A 23135-nucleotide genomic window follows, 5' to 3' on the forward strand; every position below is an offset into this window, starting at 1 on the left:
ACCAAAGTTATGAAAATGAAAAAAATGACCTAACTCTTTCCTACTATCTCTTTTCTCTAATTTGGGCTTAACCCATAATTCCACTTATTGTCTTATTTCTACCACTTAGGCCCAATAACATATTATCTCATAATATTTACTAATAGTTCAATTAATCCAATTAACACAAAACCCCAATTAAATAAATATGACACCAATTAATTAAATAAACTAAATAATTAATAAAAACACCAAATTAACTAATTAATAAAATAGCTAATAAAATTGGGATGTTACATCATGCCACATTACAGGAGGAAAAATTGTCATGTCATAAATTCAAGGGGGAAACTGATCTTCCTATGAAGGAGGGAGGACTGAATCTCCCTATCCCCCACCTTTCATCCAAACAGTTAGGGTTGGAACCAATTATTCACCCTCCTAAAACTCTCTTGCTCTATCCTTCACAAGTAGGATTCATATCATGATTGTCGGGATCTTGCTCTAACTCTCAAAATCGTACGATCTTGTGCTCCAGCAACCGACCACCAATTTCAGTGGCACAAAAATCATGAATTTGGCTGGACCGTTGAAATTTTAGAGAAAGATCTTTAAATTGTGGGATCGTGAGATCCCAACGATTTATTTTTTTTTTACCCGCTTCAGACTCGTTTTAATCCTGTCATTAAGCAATTAGATTCGGCCCATTATTTTAGGGTTTTGGAACTTGTAATAATTTAAATGATCTTTTAAAAGTTGCAAAATAAGAATTCTCCGCAAACAAAAGCTATTGGAACTATGATAATTTTGTATTGATTAATCATCCAATGTATTGGAACTCTGAGAATTTTGTATTGATGAATCATACAATGAATGATTAGGGATGGCAAGCAGGCCCGCACCTGCGGGACCCGCCCGCACACGAACCCGAGTCAACGGGTGAAAACCCGAGTTGATCGGGTTTGGGTTCGGGTTTGCGTGTCACCTGATATTTCGGGTGCGGGTTCGGGTAGTGTGAAACCCGCACCCGAAACTCGAAATCACACTCGTTTATATATATATATATATATATATATATATATATATATATATATATATATATATATATATATATATATATATATATATATATATATATATATATATATATATATATATATATATATATATATATCGTGAAAAGTTGTAGGAAAATTGTAGAAAAAATATATTTTATGTATTTTGTTGCGGGTTTGGGTGAAAAACCCCGAATCCAACGGGTATGGGCGTGGGTGTTATTTTGCCACCCGAACATCATTTGGGTTTGGGTTCAAGTTCGGGTGTCGATTTCAGGTGCGGGTTTGGGTAGTGTGAAACCCGCACCCAACCCGACTCGTTGCCATCCGTATGAATGACTTCTTTTCCTTCATCTATCTTTTCTATAAATTCAAATCAAATCCTTCTTTTTTTTTTTGGATAAAATATTTGCTATTGATGATTAAATTAATAAAAAAATTATGTTAAGGTTATTTTTCCTAGTTACTTTTATAATTTTATCTACGTGTTGGGATCTTACAATTCATGCTACGACCCTAGAATGCTTTTTATATACTCTAACAATCTTTATCGAGATCCCGATTTTGACAATATCATTGCGTTTATCGCGAGTACACTACTAATTTTTATTGACACAATTTGAATGTTTCAAACAGTTATGTATACTTAAACTGCAAAAGATACAAGTGTTGTTATTTGTGAAAACTACCTTCTATTACAAAATGTGAAATGAATTCATTTTTATTCAAAAATTAAGAAAAGTAATTCCAAAACTAAGAAAATAAGCAAAGTAGATTCCACGTGTTTGTATTGAGACCTTATATTTAACTAATATAATATAATAAATACTTTCTTCATTTGGCTGTTGTTGATTGAGATTTGAGATGGACATTCTAAGATCATGGTGGACTTAATTGGCACAACTACTAATATGCCTAACTTCTGCTTTCATATGTAAATCAATACTATGCCTTTGAACTGTGTGTCTGCCCCCCACCTTTGACTTACTGAAATTGGCATTAAATACACCATTTCTGAATCCTGAAATAACAAAAACAAAATGAACATCAACGCTTCATGTGTAATCTCCAAGAAAATAGCATTCAAATTCATCTTTTGTTTTCTGCTATGCATTACCAAATATCATTCCACTTCAACTGCATCAACCTTGCAAGGAAATGAAACTGATCTACAAGCTTTACTTGACTTCAAGAGTAGAATAACTCAAGATCCATTTCACACACTGAGTTCATGGAATGATTCCATCCACCACTGCAGCTGGTTAGGAATCACTTGTAACATCTCCAATGGAAGAGTCATATATATGATCCTACCAGACATGGCCCTAACAGGAACTCTTTCACCATCAATAGGAAATCTTACATACCTCACAAAACTCAACCTTAGAAACAGTAGCTTCCATGGAAAGTTTCCTCAACAAGTTGGAAACTTACTATATCTTCAACATCTGAATATCAGTTATAACTCTTTTGGTGGTTCCATTCCAAGTAATCTAAGTCACTGCATAGAGTTAAGTATATTAACTTGTGGCCATAACAATTTCACAGGAGAAATTCCAACATGGATAGGAAATTTTTCTTCTTTATCTTTACTCAACCTTGCTGTGAACAATTTCCATGGAACCATACCAAATGAGGTAGGAAAGTTATCAGGCCTAACACTTTTTGCGATAAATGGAAATTACTTGTACGGTAAGATTCCTACTTCAATTTTCAATATTTCTTCCTTGTACTTTCTCACCTTCTCTGAGAATAATCTGCATGGTAATTTACCTTCTGATATTGGTTTTACTCTTCCTAATCTTGAAACGTTTGCCGGTGGAGTCAATCGTTTCACTGGAACAATACCTGAATCACTTTCAAATGCTACAAGATTGGAAATTCTTGATTTTGCTGAAAATAGTCTCGTTGGAACACTTCCTAAGAACATAGGAAGGTTGAAACTGTTGACAAGACTCAATTTTGATACCAATAGGCTTGGAAATGGGAAAGATGGTGATTTAGATTTCATTACTTCATTGATTAATTGTACTGTTCTTAAAGTTTTAGGCCTTGCTGAAAATAATTTTGGTGGAGAATTACCGGAGTCGATAGGTAATCTTTCAACACAGTTGAATGAGCTAGCATTAGGTACAAATGCTATATATGGAAGTGTCCCTATTGGAATAAGTAACCTTGTTAACTTGACTACTTTGGGATTGGAAAATAATTTCCTAAGTGGTTTTGTTCCTTACACAATAGGCATGCTTCAAAATTTGGTTGATTTAGAATTGTATAACAATAGTTTTTCTGGTGTGATCCCTTCCTCTATAGGAAACTTGAATAGATTAACAGTGCTACTAATAGGGGATAACAATTTCGAGGGAAGTATACCAGAAAGTATTGGAAATTGTCGAAACTTTTTGCGGCTAAATTTGAGCCATAACAAGCTCAATGGTACTATACCAAGACAAGTATTTTCCTTGTCTTCTCTTTCAATATACTTGGATTTGTCTCATAATGCTCTCATAGGGTCCTTGCCTTTTGAAGTAGGTAAGCTAGTTAATCTAGAAGAGTTGGATCTATCGAACAACAAGTTGTCGGGCGTGATTCCGTCTTCGCTTGGAAGCTGTGCTAGTTTGGAAGGGCTACATCTGCAGGATAACTTTTTTGAAGGTAACATTCCTTCAAGTTTACAGAATTTGAGAGGTATACAAGATATTGATCTGTCTAGCAATAACTTATCTGGGAAGGTTCCTGAATTTCTCGGTGAGATCATAGGGCTAATGCGTCTCAATCTTTCTTACAACGATTTCGAGGGAGAATTACCGATGAACAGATTCTTCCAAAATGCAACATTGTTTTCAATTGATGGAAACATCAAGCTTTGTGGTGGTGTCTCAGAATTAAACCTACCTTCATGCACTATTAAAAAATTTCATAGCCCAAAAGTGATTATCCCTATAGTAAGTGCACTAGTGTTTGTACTCTTTCTATCTTGTTTTGTAGCAATCTTCATGAGAAAAAAATCAGGAAAGAAAACTTCAAGAGAAGAAGTTACTACAAAGGAATTTGAACTGAATATTTCCTACTCGGAAATCGTAAAGTGCACGGGTGGATTCTCTAAGGATAACTTGATTGGTACGGGAAGTTTTGGTTCTGTATACAAAGCAACTCTTTTAAGCGACGAAACAATCATTGCAATTAAAGTGTTGAATCTTGAACAGATAGGAGCTTCGAAAAGCTTCATTGATGAATGCAATGTTCTGAAAATTATAAGGCACCGCAACCTACTCAAGATCATAACTGCTATCTCAGGTATTGATCATAAAGGTAATGACTTCAAAGCACTTGTGTATGAATTCATGTCCAATGGAAGTCTAGAAGATTGGTTGCATCCTAAGAATCAAACAAAAACATTGTCTTTTGTCAAAAGACTGAACATAGCAATTGATGTTGCTTGTGCACTTGAATATCTTCACCATTCGTGCGAAACTCCTATTGTTCATTGTGACATAAAACCAAGCAATGTACTTCTTGACAAAAATATGGTAGCCCATGTTGGTGATTTCGGTTTAGCTACATTTCTGTTTGAAGAATCATGTGATTATGATTCTCCTAAACATTCAACTATGACAGCTAGCCTAAAGGGCTCTATCGGATACATCGCTCCAGGTATATCTTTTTCTTAACTACTATCTTACTAGTACTACTGTCACATACAGAGTCGTCTTAAGTTTTTGGAGCACTATGTTGATAAATTATAGTTCAACCGTGATTAAGTCGATTTCAAATTATGCAGAGTATGGAATGCGTGGACGAGCTTCTACACTTGGAGATGTTTACAGTTATGGGATACTATTGCTAGAGATTTTCACAGGAAAAAGGCCAACAGATGAGATGTTTGAAGGTGGCATGGGAATTCAACAATTTACGGCCTTGGCTTTACCGAATCATGTTATGGATATAATTGATCCTTCATTGTTGCTACATGATGAAGAACTCGAAGTATATAACGAAGATTACAGTGAAGAGATAGCATTAAGGTATGAGAATGAACCTGGAGACATGTCTAGTATGGAGAAATGTTTGGTTTGTGTGTTGCAGATTGGAGTGTCATGCTCTTCAACTTCACCAAGTGAAAGAATGCATATGGCTGAGGTTGTTAATAAATTGCAAGCAATCAAGAACTCATATTTAAGACTTAATGAGTTAATTTAGCATTGATGATGAATGGAAAAGAAAAAGAAAAAAAAAAGGAAAATGCTTTTGTAATTAAACTATATGTAAAATAATTTTTACCAATGAAAATGAATTTTTTTTTTATCTAATATGAAGCATTTTATTCTGGAATTTTATATGTAGTTATGTACATTTTTTAGCTTGAATGCTGCTGACATAGTGTGAACTTGTATATAACTAAATCTGCAAGTAAAACATGTGTGTTTGACTATAGGAGGTATTTATTTCAAAGTTGTAAAACTTATTTTCAAGAATATAAAAGATAATAAGAATAGATTCATAAATAGAATTAATTTTTAGATATAAAATAATTTTTAAAAATAAAGTAATAGATTAAAAAATAGATCTCATGAAGGTGTGAATAAATTTTAACTATTCATATAATCTATTTTTAGAAATATTTTTAAGAATATAATAAATATAATCAAATACATTCTATAAAAAATATTTGAGATTAAGATTCTCATTCTTAATTCCAAAAAAATTATTTTTTGAAAATGAGTTTTTGATTAATAGGTTTAAGTCTCTTGAGCAAAATTTAGCATTGAACACAACTAAAAATAATACGTATGCAATTCATAAAAAGAATAGCTCATACTCTGGTTAGTTGTCTTATGGGTCATGACTGATGTATCCACATTTATATGAACGAATCATGCGCTAGTTCGGATATATGCATGGTACTCCTAGAGCCTCTATCGTGCCTGCTCCTTCCATTGTAGCACACGGAGATATTGATGCTATATTTGAGAGAGAGAGAGAGAGAGAGAGAGAGAGAGAGAGAGAGAGAGAGAGGGAGAGGGAGAGGGAGAGGAGGGAGAGGGAGAGGGAGAGGAGGAGGGAGAGGGAGAGAGGGAGAGGGAGGGAGAGGGAGAGGGAGAGGAGGAGAGGAGAGAGAGAGAGAGAGAGAGAGAGAGAGAGAGAGAGAGAGAGAGAGAGAGAGAGAGAGAGAGAGAGAGAGAGAGAGAGAGAGAGAGAGAGAGAGAGAGAGAGAGAGAGAGAGAGAGAGAGAGAGAGATTTTCAAGAAGGCACTTCTGAAAAAGGCTATTATAAAGGCCATGATAGTCGAGCATATCTTGCAGCATAAGAGGTAGAGGAGAAACCAGAGGGTCGGATACACTCAGTAGTTGACTTTTTCTTTATATTTTAATCATAACATTTTGATTTTTTTATGATTTTTATTTTGTGAATAATGATGTTTGATTTTTTTTTTATAACAAATTATGTATGGTGGTAACATTCATACCACCATTTTGACTTAGGCTCTCTTTGGTAAAAATAGAAGTTCGGTGATAAGTTAGTTGATAGCTTATAGTTTATGAATGATAGCTGATGGCTGATGACTGATAGCTTATAGCTTATAGATGATGACTGATGACTTATATCTGATAAGCTAATTGAAATATTTGATAAAATTAGTGGTTCAATTAATTGATAAATTAAAATGACATAAAAGACATTTAATATATAATTGTTTTATTGTAAATTAAAACAATTATAAAGGGCAATAATGAATTTCAGTTAAAATAATAAGGATAAAAGTAGAAGAAAATATGATAAGCTATAAGCTATAAGTTAAAACGCTATTTGAAATAGCGTTTGAAAAATAAGCTATAAACTAGTCAAATAAGCTATAAATTCGTGATATAAAGATTGTTATCAAACAGATCTCTTATTGTCATATGAGCTTATAAACTATAAACTATAAGCTATAGGTTCAAAAAATTGTCTTGTCAAACATAGTCTTAATACATGGTATTTTAATTGTAAGACAAATATCGTGATTGAATTAAATAGTCTTATTTATACTTTGTCTATCATTCTTATAAAAAAACATGTCAAATTTTTAAAAAAAAAATTCGTATGGTGGTCACATTCTTACCATCATTTTGACTTAATACATGGTATTTTAAATGTACGACAAATATCGTGATTTAATTAGATAGTCTTATTTATACTTTGTATATCATTCTTATCAAAAAAAATGTCAAATTTTTATTAAAAACTTAACAAATAATTGACTGACTTTAGCCTTGGTTCAAAGATTGTTATTCAGAGTCACCCCTGAAATTATTATCCAGATTAATTTTGATTCCACTCTCCAAACGCACAAAGGAGAATTTTGAGTTTTATAAGAATGGCTGATAACCCCCAAAGTGAGAAAAGGAATGACCTAAACTAAATGCTGCGAGAGATTTATGTCTACAAGGGACCTCAGTCATCCAAGGTACACTTTATGGGTTCTCCACAAACTTTTCATCAATGACCAGTATTGCTAATGTAGCTCACTTAATTGAAGGATTGTTTTAATCAGAGTTGATATCTTTGGAGTAAGAATGCAATGACAACACCCCCTACCCGAGAGGTAAACGTAACATCAGTTAAAAAAGGTCTCACAAATGTCTCACAAAATGAAGATACCATAACTTCAATCATTTGACAAATGTCTCAAAATGAAATTCAATGGAGTCATGAAATGGTTGATAAATTTCCAGCTGAGTTTCAGTTGTTTTTGTGTGAATGAAACTTCCTGGAGAGAATATTGTAAATATGCTACGATGACATATCACTCAAGAGCACTTACACCTGATGTGCTACCATAATACCCATAATCAATAATGAGAATTCAACCTACATACCCACAATCAATAATGAGAATTCAACCTACATCTGTGAGATGAGTTAAATTCTTACCAAAAGCAAACTACTTTCGCCATGGAAAGCTATGACCCAGAAATGAACTGCAAACATATTTTCAACATGAAATTTCTTAAATTCTTGTTCTACTTTCTAATTCATGTTTTAACGATTTTCCTCTTCAAAACTTTTCAAAATCAACGTGAAATCTCTTGAATGCTCGTTCCACTTTCTAACTCGTGTTTCAACAATTCTACTTTTCAAAATGGGCACAAGGGGGTATACAAAGGTTTTAATAAGAGTATATACTTAATTTGATTATTAAAATTTCCAGATTGTATCAACCTATCTCCTACATTGATAGTAATATTTTAAATCTCATTTAAAATTAGAACATAATCAGAAGCTATTATAACATTAAGTTTGTAATATTAAGAATTCATTTAAAACTTAATGAATAATGTGATAATTGCATGCACTCTCTTGCCAATAATAATCCCATTGAAAATTATCCTAAGGTTGAGTATATTCCTAACGAACAATTGACTCAAAGGAAACTGATTAATAACATGTTGGCTTGGATGGTTTCACAGTGGATGACCTGTGACTGCAGAAGATACAATACAATATGGAGCTTCATCCGAGAAGCAAGACAAATTCAACCACCATCAGTAGTGGATAAACTACAAAGAAGAAAACTAACTCAATCGAACTGATACAACATTGAAAATGTGGCTAGCCAGACAACATTGAAAATGTGGCTAGCCTGACAACATGGAAAATGGTCGGGCAAAAAACAATGCCCTTCTCTATGATATAACATAAATCAGCAAGGGGGAAGTCCCCTCAGCATTTCTAAAACCACTAGGCTGGAGATTTTACATGAGCAAAGTACTTAGATCAAAACATTTTGCCCCCAAAATATCGTCTCACAAATATCATATTCTTCGGTTGCTGCAATGATGGCTGTTCTTGTTCAGCTAGCTACATTTTCATTCCTTCAATCGTTTGCTATGAACAGGCTGATGCGTTCTGAAATTAAAACTAAGAAAACTAAGCACAGACCCCTTGTATATGGAATACTCGCATTTACTCCTACAACTAAAGTTAGTGGTTTAACAAAAAGGGGAAAATTGAACAATGGTTTTCCTTTTGGATGGAGGCAAGGACTCAATCTGTTGTAGTAGCATTCTGTCTAACAAATCATAACAAACCATTGTAGAAAAAAAATATAAAGATATAGGAAATATAAAATTTTAAAGTCGTGCTACGTATGGCAAGAAGAAAATAACCATGTACATAGAGAGATAAAACATGAGGCCAGAAATATGCACAAAAAGTCAATCCTAGATAGATTAAAAAAAATAAGCTAAAAGCAAGTGTTTCTTCCCTTTATTCCCCTATGCAAGGAAAGAAAAATACCTACTCTTGTTTTCCCTACACAAAACAAGGTAAATAAGTGTTAGTTTATGTTACCTTGGGAAGCTAGCACGTTTTTCCAATTGCGGATTGATGGGATTGGGATTTAATGGCCGGATCTCAGCATCTTGAGCCTGAAAATCAGTGAATTGTCACAACGTAGATCAACCTTTTACCAAAGATAGAATATATAACAAGAATAATACTAGGAACACGCTCTCTAACACACATCTCAACACACTTTCTTCTATTTGTTGAAATTAATACAGATCCTACCAAATTATGTGGGTCCCATATGATTTTTAACTAATGGAAGTGAGTGTGTTGGAATGTGTGTTACGGAGTATGTCCCTGGTAGTCCTCTATACAGCAAACCACAATGAAATATTCCAAAATCGACCAATATAAATGAATCTTGCAGTACCAATTATTTGATTCTGTAAAAATTCCAAGACTAGTCCCCTCCCTCAAACCACTGTTACGAGAATAGTTAAACCCGGAGCATAAACTCAGTTAAAAAAAATTGGTTCCTTTTTGTATTCTCAAATGAATTGGAAAGCAACAATGATTAAGAAGTATGCAACAGCATTATGGGTAAAATGACTGCAAGGGAGTACTTGGATAACGGGTAAATTATCAGGACTGACACCAAGCCCATACCTTTAAAGTGGGAATTTAAGACGCCTGTCTAAGACAACAGTAGCAGACGTGAAGCGAGTTCACTCCTCATTCAGTGATTTAGTCTTCACATTGATGCTACACAATTCCATAAACGATCTGGAATATCTAGTCCACATTACCCCTTATCCAAGCATCACCTATTCCCTTAATCAAAACAGGTCACACAAATCAACTACCAAAAGCATAAAAAAATCCCCACCTTAGAAGCACTCTCTCTTGGTAATCCATCTTCTGTCTGCAGTTCACTGGACTCCGCATCGACCACATCCCACAAGAAACCATTTTCATGTTCAAGAGAGAGCTTATCAAATTCTTTATCAACAGCTTTACATTGAGGCTCCATATGTGTTACATACTTCTCTGTAGTTTCATACACCGAAAAATGCATTTAGCAGTTTAATATGGTTCAGTAAAGAACTAGCTAAAAAGAAAATTAATGTAGCACGATAAATTAAATTAGAACAAACTAATTGCATCAAGCAAGCAACATGCACATATCCACTAGTCATCACCCAAACCCACACACCAAATTACAAAAGCAATATATGAAGCCCGGACTCGGACACGGTCACGGGACACGACGACACCGTTAATTTAAAAAACATAGAACACGGACACGGCTATATATATATTTTATATAATAATAAAATAATGCAATTTATGAGCACAATTTATAGAGTCTAAAATGAGAACCAAAATTTACCTATATTTAAACTTAGTACTCTTAATCAACCAAAAAAAGACTTAAATTGAGTACTTTCAATTAAGAAAGAAAAAGAATGAGATGAAGAGACAGAGTGGAATACTGACGGTGGCAACAGCGGAATACTAGCATGCCGCGAAGTGACATGCGACAAAGATGTAAGCAAATAAAGAAGATGAAAACAAACAGAGAAGATGAAAAAACAAGGAATACGAGTTGTTTTTATAGTGGGAAAGTTGAAAATGAAAGGTAAAAAACATTTTTATTTTTTAAGTTATGAGAACTTAAGAGGTTGATGTGTCCGTTATTTGAAATAGTGTGTCGTATCCGTGTCCATTGCATTTAATTTTAATTTTCTGTTGGAGACTTCAAAAATGTGTCTGATACGTGTCGTACGTGTGTCGGTGTCCGATACGTGTCGGGTGCGCGGAAACGCCTTCTGATTGGCGTGTCGGAGCTTCATATGTACCTCCTAAAAATGTTTACTAATAATTCCAAACTTCGCATACACAATAACATTGGATTTACTCACAGAGAAAGATTTAGTGCACAAATAAATAGAAAACTGGAATACAGTTAACCACAGCTATTCATATGCTTCAATAGGTATAACTTCATAGATTCCCGACACAGAAACTAGGGAACTAATCTACATGCATACAAAGTGCTGCAAGGGCATATTCAGATGCTTGTCACCCATGGAAATGCTATCTCACACCAAAAATGAAAAAGAAAACTCTATGCATGAACAAATTATAAATAAGAAGGCATAATGTACCGCCACCAAATGCAGCAACAGTTAATAAATACATAACAGTTTGACAGAATTATAAATATAACCCTAAGTTCCATTAATTTTATCTTCATTACTACAAAAGAATATCACAAACACAATTTTAGGATAGCTTAAAAAAATTGTCATACCTGCTAAGCTGCGAAGAGCATTCTCGGCAGCTTGTTGTTGAGCATCTTTCCTTGTCCTACCCATACCAAAGCCTATTTTCTCACCAGTGAATAGTACCTAAAACAAGGCATCAGACAATTTACAGCACAGGTTGAGTATACAACAGAAGATTAGACCAAAAGCTAAGTGTATTTCAGACTCGAGTAAAATGTGACAGCATCTTTGCCCATAAAGGTTAAACACAGAAACATGCAAATATGAAGAGCAATGGCAACCAAAAGTGGCAGCGCAAACTATTAGGCCACAATAACATCCTTACAGGAAGTTGAGTGCAAAGCCAATGCATTTAAGATGATGATAGAAGAACTGGGAAATTACATTGAATAATAAATAGTCAAGCAGTTCATGATAAGTTTCTTTAAGTACAAAACTAAGAAAGCGTCTAAAATTAAATTATGTGAGATAAAGCCAGATAGAAAACAGACATTGGTATCATTCATCTACAAATTACAACATAAAAATTTCTTACAGTTTAAAAAATCACCAATCAGCTAATGCATCTTATATAACACAACACATACTACATAATCCAAGAAAGTTAACAATGACATGTAAAAACTCGTATAAAATTTTTAAAAGAACAACTTTCACTTACCTCAACTGAAAACTGCAAATCTTTGCTGGTGCTTACAATTGACTTAAATTCCACCTAATAAAAGTAAAACATAAAAATGCACTTCAGTAAAAAGAGAGGAAATAAATGCTCTCTTGAGAGTAGAAATCATTAATACCTTAGAGCAACACCGCCTCCCAATTTCTTGCAGCACTCCAATAGACAAAGATGGTACAAAGTTCAATTTTCCAACTTCATTTGGAAAATCTTTGCTATTAGAAGCAGCATGATTCAGAGAAATTGTACTCTCTGCAGATTTTAGTCAATAACAAAACACAGAATATCAATGATTCTAGACAGTAGATGAAAATAAAATGCTAATGAGAATTTTAAAAAGAAGCTTGTACAAAACTATCTACACTTCCCCAGCTCTTCAAACCAGATAGAGAAATGATTTGAAAATTCAGTAAGACAATTTTAAAATTCTAAAATTACATGAAAATAAGAATGGGAGCAGGGGGAAATCTCATATAAATGAACAAAATCCATGTCTCCTCAGTTATTTATGTTCTGTTGTCCTATTCTAACCCGGTTAGCAAATGGTGCCTTTAAGGTCTCAACCTCGTTAAAAAAATGTGCATACAAGTCAGGTGACTGCATAAAATATAGTCAAAACAAAGCAAACAAAAAGTAAAGGGTGTTGCTCCTGCGTCATTTACATCACAAAAGACAAATTAAGAAGAGGGGAAAGATCAAAAGGTGAATAGAGCAAAAGACCATAAAAATATTAAACTAATTGCTGCCTCAGATTTAGCACTTGATCTTTTAAAAAAATACATCTTAACTTCAATAATTCCTAGGCCAAACCCATTAAATAATCATGTAAAATCTATGTTAAAGCCAAAGTAAACCATTCATGACCCATTACTTTATTAATATTCACTTAGTTTGTTACGAAAATAAGTATTAAGCTATACCTGATAGATGAGACTTAGTTGGAATATTCTGCCTCCGAAAATCAGATACCGAAGTTGCCTGCATATCAACAACATTTTCAGAACGGGAAAGTTCAGGACTCAAAACAACACTTTCATTGTCAAAAATGGGAAGCCATGCATCATTCATCTACCACATTAGAAACCTCTTCAGCCTTAAGTTGTGGTGTTTGTGAGAGTGGCACATTGGAAACTGGAACTTCTGTTTTAAGTGAAAATTGTTTTGGTTGAGTCTGGTGCTTTTCAGACTTTACAACATTAGATTCCTTAGGAGATGCAAAAGGCCAATTATTTGTCTGAGTTCTGTTGCTTATATCATCTTCTACCAACCAGCTTCCGTATGCAGGAACAGGTGGCCTCGGTATCAGAGGGGGTTCAGCTGAACTTTGACCTCTCATATTTAATAGTCCTTTTTTCATGTCAAAATCACGATCAATAAAACTTCCATCGTGTTTGACTGGAGGTCCCAGCAGACCTGGTTCTGAAACAAGGTTGGGAAAGCTAGCATTAAAAGATAGCATAAACTTTCAAAACTGCAATATGGAAACCCAAACAACATAAAAAATTGTCCAATACTCTGAGAAGGAATCAAAGGCCTTGATGATCCAGGACCAGTGACATTAGGAACTATGCCAGCAGTTGACTGAGAGGTTTCATGTCTGAACTCAACACTATTTGCCATGGGCCGACTGACTAATTCAGCAGAAAGCTTATCATCCTGAAAAGAATAACATATAAAAAATGCTAGGAATATTTTACTATCTACTAATGTTCCACTCATCACATACACACAATATAAGAAATACCCCCACCAAGATTTACTAGAAAGTTTCAGAAAATGTTGCTATAATAGAGATTGTAAGTAACAACTTCAAAAAACATGGAAGATGCCATGGCGTGATTTATGTTTGGGTACTTTTTAAAAACATATTTTATTAAAAAAAGAAATTTGTTTGGACGATGCTAATTAACAAGCCTGTTACTTCCATGTCAACCAAACTTTAGAGCCAACCCTAGTTTGGCTAAAAGAAACAATAAACCAAACAAAAAGTCAAATTCCATTTTGCATGGAAACATAATTTGCTCATAAATGTCCAATGTCAACGTTGAATCAGACGTGCACTTACAGGTTGGTTTAACCTACGCTCAACCTCTGAGCCACTCATTCCTTCACTGATGGGGGCATTAGCTTGTCCATTACCATTTGGCACCTCCTGTCATCCAGTAGATAAGCCAATATTAAACCAGCAGATAAACAAGCATCTACAGTGTCAAATGGTAACACATAACCACAGATGAATTAATAATCATCAATGAATTCAGAATCACATATATTGCAATCCAATACCTCAGACATCAAGTAACTGCTCACATCCGGAGGGTGAGGTAAACTTCCAACCTCGTCTTCAAAGAAGACTTCAGCAATTCTTTGTAAAAAGTTCTCATCAAATTCTCTGAGAACAGGGACAATAAATTAAAGGCATAAATGGAAGAATATTTGAGCTAATAAAATACTTGATTGCGTAACTTACTTGAAAAAACAACCCCTGACATTGCATGCAACATTTCTCGCTACACATAGGACTGGGACAGCATTGGCTGTCTAATAGAAGAAAAAAAACAAATGATACTGAATTATCAATCAATAATAGTTACAGAAGATATACTTTTTTGCAAATAATATATGTAAACCAGTACCTCTGCTTGAGGAGCATAGTAAGGAGTAAAGGCAGGAACCACATGAACCCTTGGCTGGTCCTTGTCCTCCCAAACCTTTGAACGGTCATCAATCACCATTGCCATTTTTGGATGGCACATACCATCGTGAAAAACATTTAGTAAAGATTTTCGGGAACCTGCAAATTACTCTATAAGGACACGAACAACACAACAGCAAGAATAAACTAAACCATTATAAGAATAACAACATTACATAATAAAACATGGTAGCTAGACCAACAAACTTATAAAACTTGTATTTGTTACAAAAACCAACAATACCCTATAGAAAAAATTAGTTCAAGTCGGAATCATCTAAAATACATCAATGTTACAAACACTGAGGAAATAATACGAGTCGTACCTGATTTAACGCAAATAACCCGATCAAAGACTTGCTTTGAACCTATAAGATGTGCCCCTGGGTCAAGAAGCCTCCACATTTCCAAGGCATAATCCCTTTCAGCCATAGTACAAACATATACTTCAAAACGCTTGCGTCCTCTTGCAGTTAAATAGCATCGTAAATCCTCCCAAGCAGGCCGTAACCTCACTAGTACACTAGTATCACGAATCTATGTGAAGAAACAATAATTGGGAATCAATCATAGGCATATCAGAATTATACCAAACACAATTTCACCAATTAAATGCAAACTACATTTCATATAAACAAACTCATAGAAATTTGTCAGTTTTACCATTTTATTCTATTAACTCTCAAGAGATGGGAGAGGGAGGTGAAGAACTATGCTAAGCAACTGGAAAAATAAATAAAATGAATATGATTTGAAAAATGGCCACCCAAATAAAATTGTTAGCATATACATTTATTTAGACTTAATGCCATAGATCCCACCCACAACATTAATACTAATATACTGACATTTATCATTCCAAAAAAATACTAACATTAGCCTTTTTATCATTCAGTAATGGCATTAATAATTTTGAACACATATGAAGCAGTATTATCAAATTGCCCCGCCATGGCCGCTATGGCGGATATACATGGCGGTTTTTGGGCTTTCCGCAATGATAAATATCGGCCGCTATTGTGGGTTTTTCCGCCATAAGCCGCAATAACGACGCCGCAAGGTGGCCGGTATGGCGGGATTTTGGCTCTCCGCCATGGACCGCCATCGACAACAGCGATATGAAGCTACTACTGGTCAAAGGTCGTACAAGCAAATATTACAATAGTAAATAAACAAAAAATGAAAGCTCTTAAATGACCAATTATCCTACATACAAGATGCCGAAAAGAGGACTATATTCATATTGATCTTATTAATATTGTTAAATAGCCGCCATAGCGTCGCAGAGTTTGGACAAACCGCTATTGTTCCGCGATATGATATTTAGTACTAAATATTATAAATAGCCGCAATAGTGGCGCTATAACACTATTGCATAGTGAAATTTTAACAATCTGCTATCGCAATTGACAACATTGGGCCTTAGACATAAGATGCTGCCCCATGTGACCCTAAAACAAGTGCAAGAGGAGCCTTAAAAGAATAGGGTTTTTCTTCTTGTATTTGGGGGTGGGGGAAGAGAGACTCAGTTTCATGTTTGAAATCTGGCTATTTGGGCAAAATATAACCAACTGTAAGTATGAATTAACATGAAAGAAAGGGGTTATTTGCGAAAATAATTTACTATAGATAATTTAACTCAATTACCTAGTTCTACTTTCATTTCTTGTCATTAAACATTACCTATATAGTACTCATACTTACTTCGGATCAAAGACGTGTCAAGTGTCAAAAACCAATACAATAGCGACACGTGTGGTTACGTTAAATTACTTGCATGATAGTGTTGATGTGTTAGTGTCAATATCCTAAGTCTTAACAATCTATCAGACGAACCGATGCTAAGTTTTAACAATTTATCTAATCTTAAATCATTAACAAGCAATCTCCAATTACCACCACTCGCACTCCATCCATCAATCAAAACCGTTAACCACAAATTATATTAAACAAAAACTCACACACACAATTTTCTTTTGAGAGACTAGAAATATTAACCTCGGGATTGATTCGAGTAAGGACAATATTCCTATCTTGCAACCTAACAACAGGGCGGAGAACTTTCTGTTCATTCAAAGAAGGCACTTCCTCCATCTGAACCTGATACAGCTTTCCATTACTATCAACTACAGAATTAGTCTCAATAAACTGCTTCAACAGCAACCTATCCTCCAAGTAACGCTTGAGCTCGGCAGACATACCCTGCACCCTCGACGGATCACTCTCCCTCGAAAGCCAACTACGCAACGCATCAATCCTATCTTCAAAGGACTTCATCGTGTTCGCAACAATCAAAGTCTCATCCAAATCAAACACAATCGCAAGACACCTCAAATTCAACATCCCCATGCACGCATCGTAAAGTCTCACCGGAACAGCATAACACCAAAAACACGGAAACTTCTTCCTCTTACTCGGCATCGCCACTAGATGAAGCTCTTCGTCCCCAACCACCGCCACCGCAGTCTAAAACAAATTTTCAAAATCAGAACAATTCAGCTAAAAATAATGATAATAATAATAATAATCAATAATCAGATTTTTCATTTTTCAGCTTATTTCTTCACCTTCATTTCATGGAAACACGAAGCGTGAAGGTTGATTAACGCCGGTTGTTCAACGGGAAACGATGAATCGAGTTTACATCGAACATTGAACGCGGAAACCGCTTGAAGAATCGAGAGCGGAGGACAACGCTCGCTTCTGAAGCTTCTATGGTGGATGCGAATCTCGTTGTTCGGGAATCGGAAATTCTGAAAAGCCGTTACCGGAGTAACGTCGAGTTCGCCTAAACGCACGTCGCCTTCGAACACTTCGATTTTGAACCCTAACCGATTCATGTCGTACACGGTAGTTTACAAATGAAAACGACGTAAGAAAGGGGGAACAAGAAAAAAACGCGGCGATGAGAATTATTTTGAAACTGTTGAAACTGTGTAAGCCATTTTTTTCGAGTTTTGTTTTCGGTTTTCAAGTTTCGATCAACGACACTGAGTCACAGTGAGTCACTGACACAGTCTCACTCGGTATTTAATTGAAGTCTCTTGTTGCTCTCTCTTTCTCTCTATTGCAGTTTCTCGGGAATTTCTCTGCGGTTTTTAAAATTGCTACAGAGATTTGGTATTTATAGGTGAAATGTGGTTAGATTGAACAGCCAACGTGGATGATAAGTGAGATTACTTTTCTGCCCTGAGTGTGTTGACATGGGAGATGTTAAAGTTACTTGTTGGTGAGATGAAATGTGAAATTTTTGGACACGTTACAGAAGAATCTACCGTTTGTCTTCTGCTTGTGTGGTTTCGATAATTTGAGTGTATGATAAAAGTAGGACTTTGAGGGAATGCCGATCATTCAAGCAATAGAAGGTAGAGTCCTAAAAAGAGTAAATGAAACAAATTAAATGGACATTTTTATGAATACAAAATTCAAAAATATCATAAAATGTGCATTTTTAGAGCTTATTTGGGAAGTCTTTAAATACAAGGCATTCAAATTATTTTGAAATGTTTTATCTTTCTCGCGTGCGTACGCGCGTCAAATGTTATTAATTTGGACACGTCATCTTAAATTTAAAAGTTAGTTAATATTTATCTTGCATGTTATGTTTTTGTGCGTCAAGTGTGTCTAATTTAGACACATCATCTTAAATTTAAAAGTCAATTAATATTTATGTTTCTCGCGCGTCATATTTCTCGCGCGTCGAGCATTGCTAATTTAGATATGTCTTCTTAAATTTAAAATTTTCAAATTGAAAAATTAAAATAAAGATAATCTCAAAAAAATTGTAATTCTCATTAATCATGTTAATGAAATAATTTAAGTCATTTCCTCTTTAAGATGAGATATGTATTTTCATTTTATTTGTTTAATCAATGTTGTGGTCTTTTGTCAAATTTTATTTTTATTTAATTCGAACTATAATTTATATATTAATTTGTTGAATTAGAGAAAGAATTTCATTTCAAAAATTAGAGTGTGATTTATTTCTTTTATTTTTTATCTTAGGCATGAAGCTTACTTATCTGAGGATATAGCCACATCTTTACAGGAATTTTCTCCTCTCTATATTCCCATTTTCTTGAATTAAAACTAATTTTATTATATCTTCATTTTAGAGTATCCTATTTTCTTTCAAAACTAAATGTTGAAACAATAATAAAAAACATTACTAAGGAAGGGGTTTAAGATTGATACATTTGAGGATGCAAAGTCAGAACAATGTATCTTCATCGGCTATGGGTAAGATGAGTTTGGTTACAGGTTTATGATCCTGTGGAGAAGTTTATCTGAAGTCGCGATGTAGTATTCATTGAAGACCAAACTATTGAAGATATTGATAAGGTAGAGAAGAGCACACCCAAGAAAGATATCAGTTTGTCTAATATTGATCCTTCTTGTGTTTCTCGCATCTTCAGTTGTATCCTTCTTCCTTATCCATAGTATCGGAAAATATTCTCCCTGAAGCTCACACAATAAATATAACAAGGTGCCTGCTCTGATGTCAATTGAAATTTTGGAACTTGTAATACAAATGTCAAGACTGATGTCCCAATACCAACACAATGTCAAGACAGATGTTATGACATCATCGGTTGACAGAAAACACTTGGTAAAACAAGAGATTGTGCAGAAAGTAAATTGCAGAAAAAGTAACAACACAATCAATTGTTAACCCAGTTCGGTGTAACGTCGCATACTCTGAGGGCTACCAAGCCAAGAAGGAAATCCACTATAATAATATTAGCTTAAAGCCTAAACAATCTCAGTTTACAACTTATCACCTAACCACTACCATATGCAATTTCTACCTAGGAACCTCCTAGATATGAGAACCCTCTCTCACTTCCCACAATCACCTTAGTGATAAAAACCAGTCACAAACCAGTGACTGTATCAAAACAACCAAATAGAAAATTACACTTCCAATAAACAATGCTTAATTTTGCTTAAAAGTTTCAACTAAGAACAATACTCAACTCTTTGCTTAAAAGCTCATGAGTGAGAATAATAATTTGATAAACAATCAAGTAACAATCAATTTACCTCAATGTATCAAAAGATACATGAGTGACACACACTGAAAACACAAAAACCTTAAAAGTCTCCCAAAACCCTTGAAATTCTGGCACTTATAACAGATGTCAAGATAAATGTCCCAACCACACACAATGTCAAGACAGATGTTATAACATCTCCTGACTTACAACAGGCTTATCAAAACTGAAAATAAATGAAAGAATGATAAATAAGACAGAGAATTGTTAACCCAGTTCAGTGTAAACGACACCTAATCTATGGGCTACCAAGCTAGGAAGGAAGTCCACTATCAGCAGTATTAGTTCAAAGTTAAACATCTTCGTTTACAACTTCTCGCCTAATCACTACCCAGCGCTACTTCTGCCTAGAAGTTGACATCTAGACTTGAGAAATCGTCATCCCACTTCCAATCACCATAGTGATATAACAGTCACACACCCCATGACCAAGGGAACCCAAGTAGAAAGATTACACTTTTCAATAAACAAAATACTTAGTTAAGCACCCTAACTAAGAACAATACTTGATATTGCTTAAAAGCTTTGATCGAGAATAGCACTCAACTCTCTTGCTTAAAAGCTTCAAGAGTGAGAACACACGTCCACCTCAATGTATCAGAAGATACATGAGTGACACAAATGAACATAAAACACGAAGAGCTTGAAAAACTCCCAAAACAACAACACTTATTGCTCCCACGGTTTTCCTTACAAGAACGCTTGGAAAATTAGGTTATCCAAGTTCCTTTTTATAGATACTTGCATAATAGACTTGGACTTTAATTTGAATCCAATCTCTTCTTTTCTGAAAACAGCTGCAAGATCTTTTCACAAATTAGAAACAAATAAAATCAAATCAAAACCTAGTTTTCCAAAAGAAATCTCAAAGATTCTTTTTCTAAAAAGAGAGACTAATCTGCATTTGTCATAATCATCCCTTGATTTCCTGCGCCTATAATGATTATCTGAATATTTCAGATTCTCATATTTTTCAATCAAATCTATCAAGGTTTATAAACAAGTCTGAACTGTCAAGATGTTCTGGTGTAGAATGTCATAATATCTAGCAAAACATTTGTCAAAACACATAACAATAAAATCTGTTATGACAGCAAAATGGGATGTTACAACATCTTGTTCAACATCAGTTAAGAACCGTGTTTTAGCAAAATTATACCAATACAAAAATCATGGAACTAACAACCCTAGACCCTTATTTTGCACCCACGGGTTCCTTGTTGTGAATGCTTGCTATTTTAGGTTTAGCAAACCCTTATTTATAGTGATGGAAATAAAGGAAATAATTAAGTAGTCATCTATTATTAGTAAATAAATATAATATAGTGATGGTTAAAAATGTAAATAAAATATATACATATTAAGTAACTTTGACCCGTCGAAAAATGTATACTTTAGTAGAAAAATAAAGAAAATGATTAAGAAATTATTTGCACGGTTCGTACAATGTCGTTATAAATAGTAAATTAATAAAATATAGTGATGGTTAAAAATGTATATAAAATACAAAAAGAATAACAAAATTTTGTTTTTATAAGAAATTATGTATTCATCAATCATAATTGTTTCCTGTTAAATGTAATTTTATAAGTAATTTCGGCCCGTCGAAAAATGTATGTTTTTCATAAGAAATTTATGTATTTATCAATCATAATTATATCATTTTTTATAAAAAAAAAAACAAATATTAGTAGCAATTTTTTTAGTATAAATGTTAACATTTTATCATAAAAAATTACTAACATTTTTTTATGAAATTTTTAATATCCTTTATTATACTTTAATTATAATTAATATATTACATGTATTTTTAAAAACAACATAAAAAATAATTAATATTTATAGATAAAACTATATCAAGTACAAATATTATATTAAAATTGTCTTTTAATTATGTCAGTGTTAATAATAATGACTATATATATATATATATATATATATATATATATATATATATATATATATATATATATATATATATATATATATATATATATATAATAAAATCTCATAATGAATATATAATGAAGATAAAATGAAGATTATAAGTTCTAAAAATATTCATAAAGGAATGTAATAATTTTGTATTTTCTATAAAAATTATTATTATTATTAATTAGGTCCATCATATATAGCGTAATTAAAATATATACTTTCTTATATATTTAAAAAAAATAAAATTTAACTTTTTAAATATATGAAACATTTTAAAACATTTTCTTCTAAAAAATAATTAAAAATTCAATCGTCTTGATAATTTTTTTTATATAATCAATAATTATTTCAAATATTTGTGGATCAATGTATTACATTTATATAGAAATGGTCTAAATTAAATATAATATTAATTTACCCTATTGAAATTCTTTACATTTAAGACCACTCTAAATACAACAAATACACCATTTCTATATATAAAAGTGATTAATACCAATTATTTTGAAAAAAAGCATGACGTTAAACCCTCTGCTAGGGTTTGTCAACCATTCTGATGCTACGACTGAGATTCCAGCACCGGCGAATAGGGAGAAAAGTACAGCGGAACTGGATCTGCAGGAGAGGAGCACCAAAAAAGTCAAGGAGGGGACGACATCTTTTGTGGAGAAAGGTCTTTCTTTTAGAGACATAATAGCTGGAAGGAGTGGTGATGTGATGGAGGAGGATCATGACATTAGTCAGGGTGGTGTTAGAGAAAATGAAGGTGACTTTGGGGAAATCATAATTGAGGAGGAGATGGTTGGTGGTTATGAGTGCCCTAACTTCGTCTTTTCGGAGAAGGAGGAGAAGCGTATTCAACGGCCATGGAAGAGAGGAGTTATAGTCAAACTGTTGGGAAAGAGAATTGGATACAAAGCTTTGGAGAACAGATTAAATCAAATGTGGGTTCGCAAAGGAATAATCAGTATCATTGATCTTAGCAATGATTACTTCCTTGTGGCCTTTTCCCATGAAGATGACAAGAGAGCGACGATGATGAATGGCCCTTGGTTCATCTATGACCACTATCTGACCGTGAAGGACTGGAGACCAAATTTTCAACCGGAAACTGATACTATTAATGAAGTCGCAGTGTGGGTGAGAATTTCAGGCCTTCCAATTGAATACTATGATGCTAG

General features: G+C 33.9%; 2 protein-coding genes across 4 annotated transcripts; one reads left to right on the forward strand and one right to left on the reverse strand.

Moving 5' to 3' along the window:
* The first annotated feature begins 1917 nt into the window (after positions 1 to 1917).
* On the forward strand, positions 1918 to 5343 carry LOC131636720 (putative receptor-like protein kinase At3g47110). The gene is made up of 2 exons (XM_058907330.1): positions 1918 to 4688; positions 4816 to 5343. The coding sequence occupies exons 1-2, from the start codon at positions 2075 to 2077 to the stop codon at positions 5232 to 5234; spliced, it is 3033 nt and encodes a 1010-aa protein (XP_058763313.1). The 5' UTR covers positions 1918 to 2074; the 3' UTR covers positions 5235 to 5343.
* Positions 5344 to 8451: 3108 nt separating this feature from the next.
* On the reverse strand, positions 8452 to 18074 carry LOC131636718 (RNA polymerase II C-terminal domain phosphatase-like 2). 3 transcript variants are annotated; one of them, XR_009294146.1, is made up of 16 exons: positions 17533 to 18074; positions 16964 to 17431; positions 15292 to 15502; positions 14907 to 15064; positions 14741 to 14811; positions 14557 to 14662; positions 14336 to 14422; positions 13785 to 13926; positions 13343 to 13689; positions 13191 to 13248; positions 12392 to 12522; positions 12256 to 12309; positions 11621 to 11717; positions 9973 to 10353; positions 9370 to 9446; positions 8452 to 8925 (listed from the first exon to the last, which is right to left on the reverse strand). XR_009294146.1 is itself a non-coding variant. In XM_058907327.1 (16 exons), exons 1-16 carry the CDS (start codon positions 17803 to 17805, stop codon positions 8886 to 8888), a joined length of 2481 nt encoding a protein of 826 aa, XP_058763310.1. In that variant the 5' UTR covers positions 17806 to 18074; the 3' UTR covers positions 8452 to 8885. The 3 variants fall into 3 exon arrangements, 2 of the variants coding, with proteins under 2 accessions (XP_058763310.1, XP_058763309.1); XM_058907327.1 differs by having other exon boundaries at positions 10193 to 10353; XM_058907326.1 differs by having other exon boundaries at positions 8452 to 8937; positions 10193 to 10353.
* Between the last annotated feature and the right edge of the window lie 5061 nt (positions 18075 to 23135).

Source organism: Vicia villosa, unplaced genomic scaffold, assembly GCF_029867415.1.
Source record: "Vicia villosa cultivar HV-30 ecotype Madison, WI unplaced genomic scaffold, Vvil1.0 ctg.001812F_1_1, whole genome shotgun sequence".
Taxonomy (NCBI): domain Eukaryota; kingdom Viridiplantae; phylum Streptophyta; class Magnoliopsida; order Fabales; family Fabaceae; genus Vicia; species Vicia villosa.

Coding starts and splice junctions, on each gene's coding strand:
- LOC131636720 (XM_058907330.1), top strand. CDS start 2,075: ATGAACATCAACGCTTCATGTGTAATCTCCAAGAAAATAGCATTCAAA. Junction 4,689..4,815: donor TATCGGATACATCGCTCCAG/GTATATCTTTTT, acceptor CAAATTATGCAG/AGTATGGAATGCGTGGACGA.
- LOC131636718 (XM_058907326.1), bottom strand. CDS start 17,805: ATGAATCGGTTAGGGTTCAAAATCGAAGTGTTCGAAGGCGACGTGCGT. Junction 14,663..14,740: donor GTCAGGGGTTGTTTTTTCAA/GTAAGTTACGCA, acceptor CCCTGTTCTCAG/AGAATTTGATGAGAACTTTT. Junction 12,310..12,391: donor GGAGGCGGTGTTGCTCTAAG/GTATTAATGATT, acceptor TACTTTTATTAG/GTGGAATTTAAGTCAATTGT.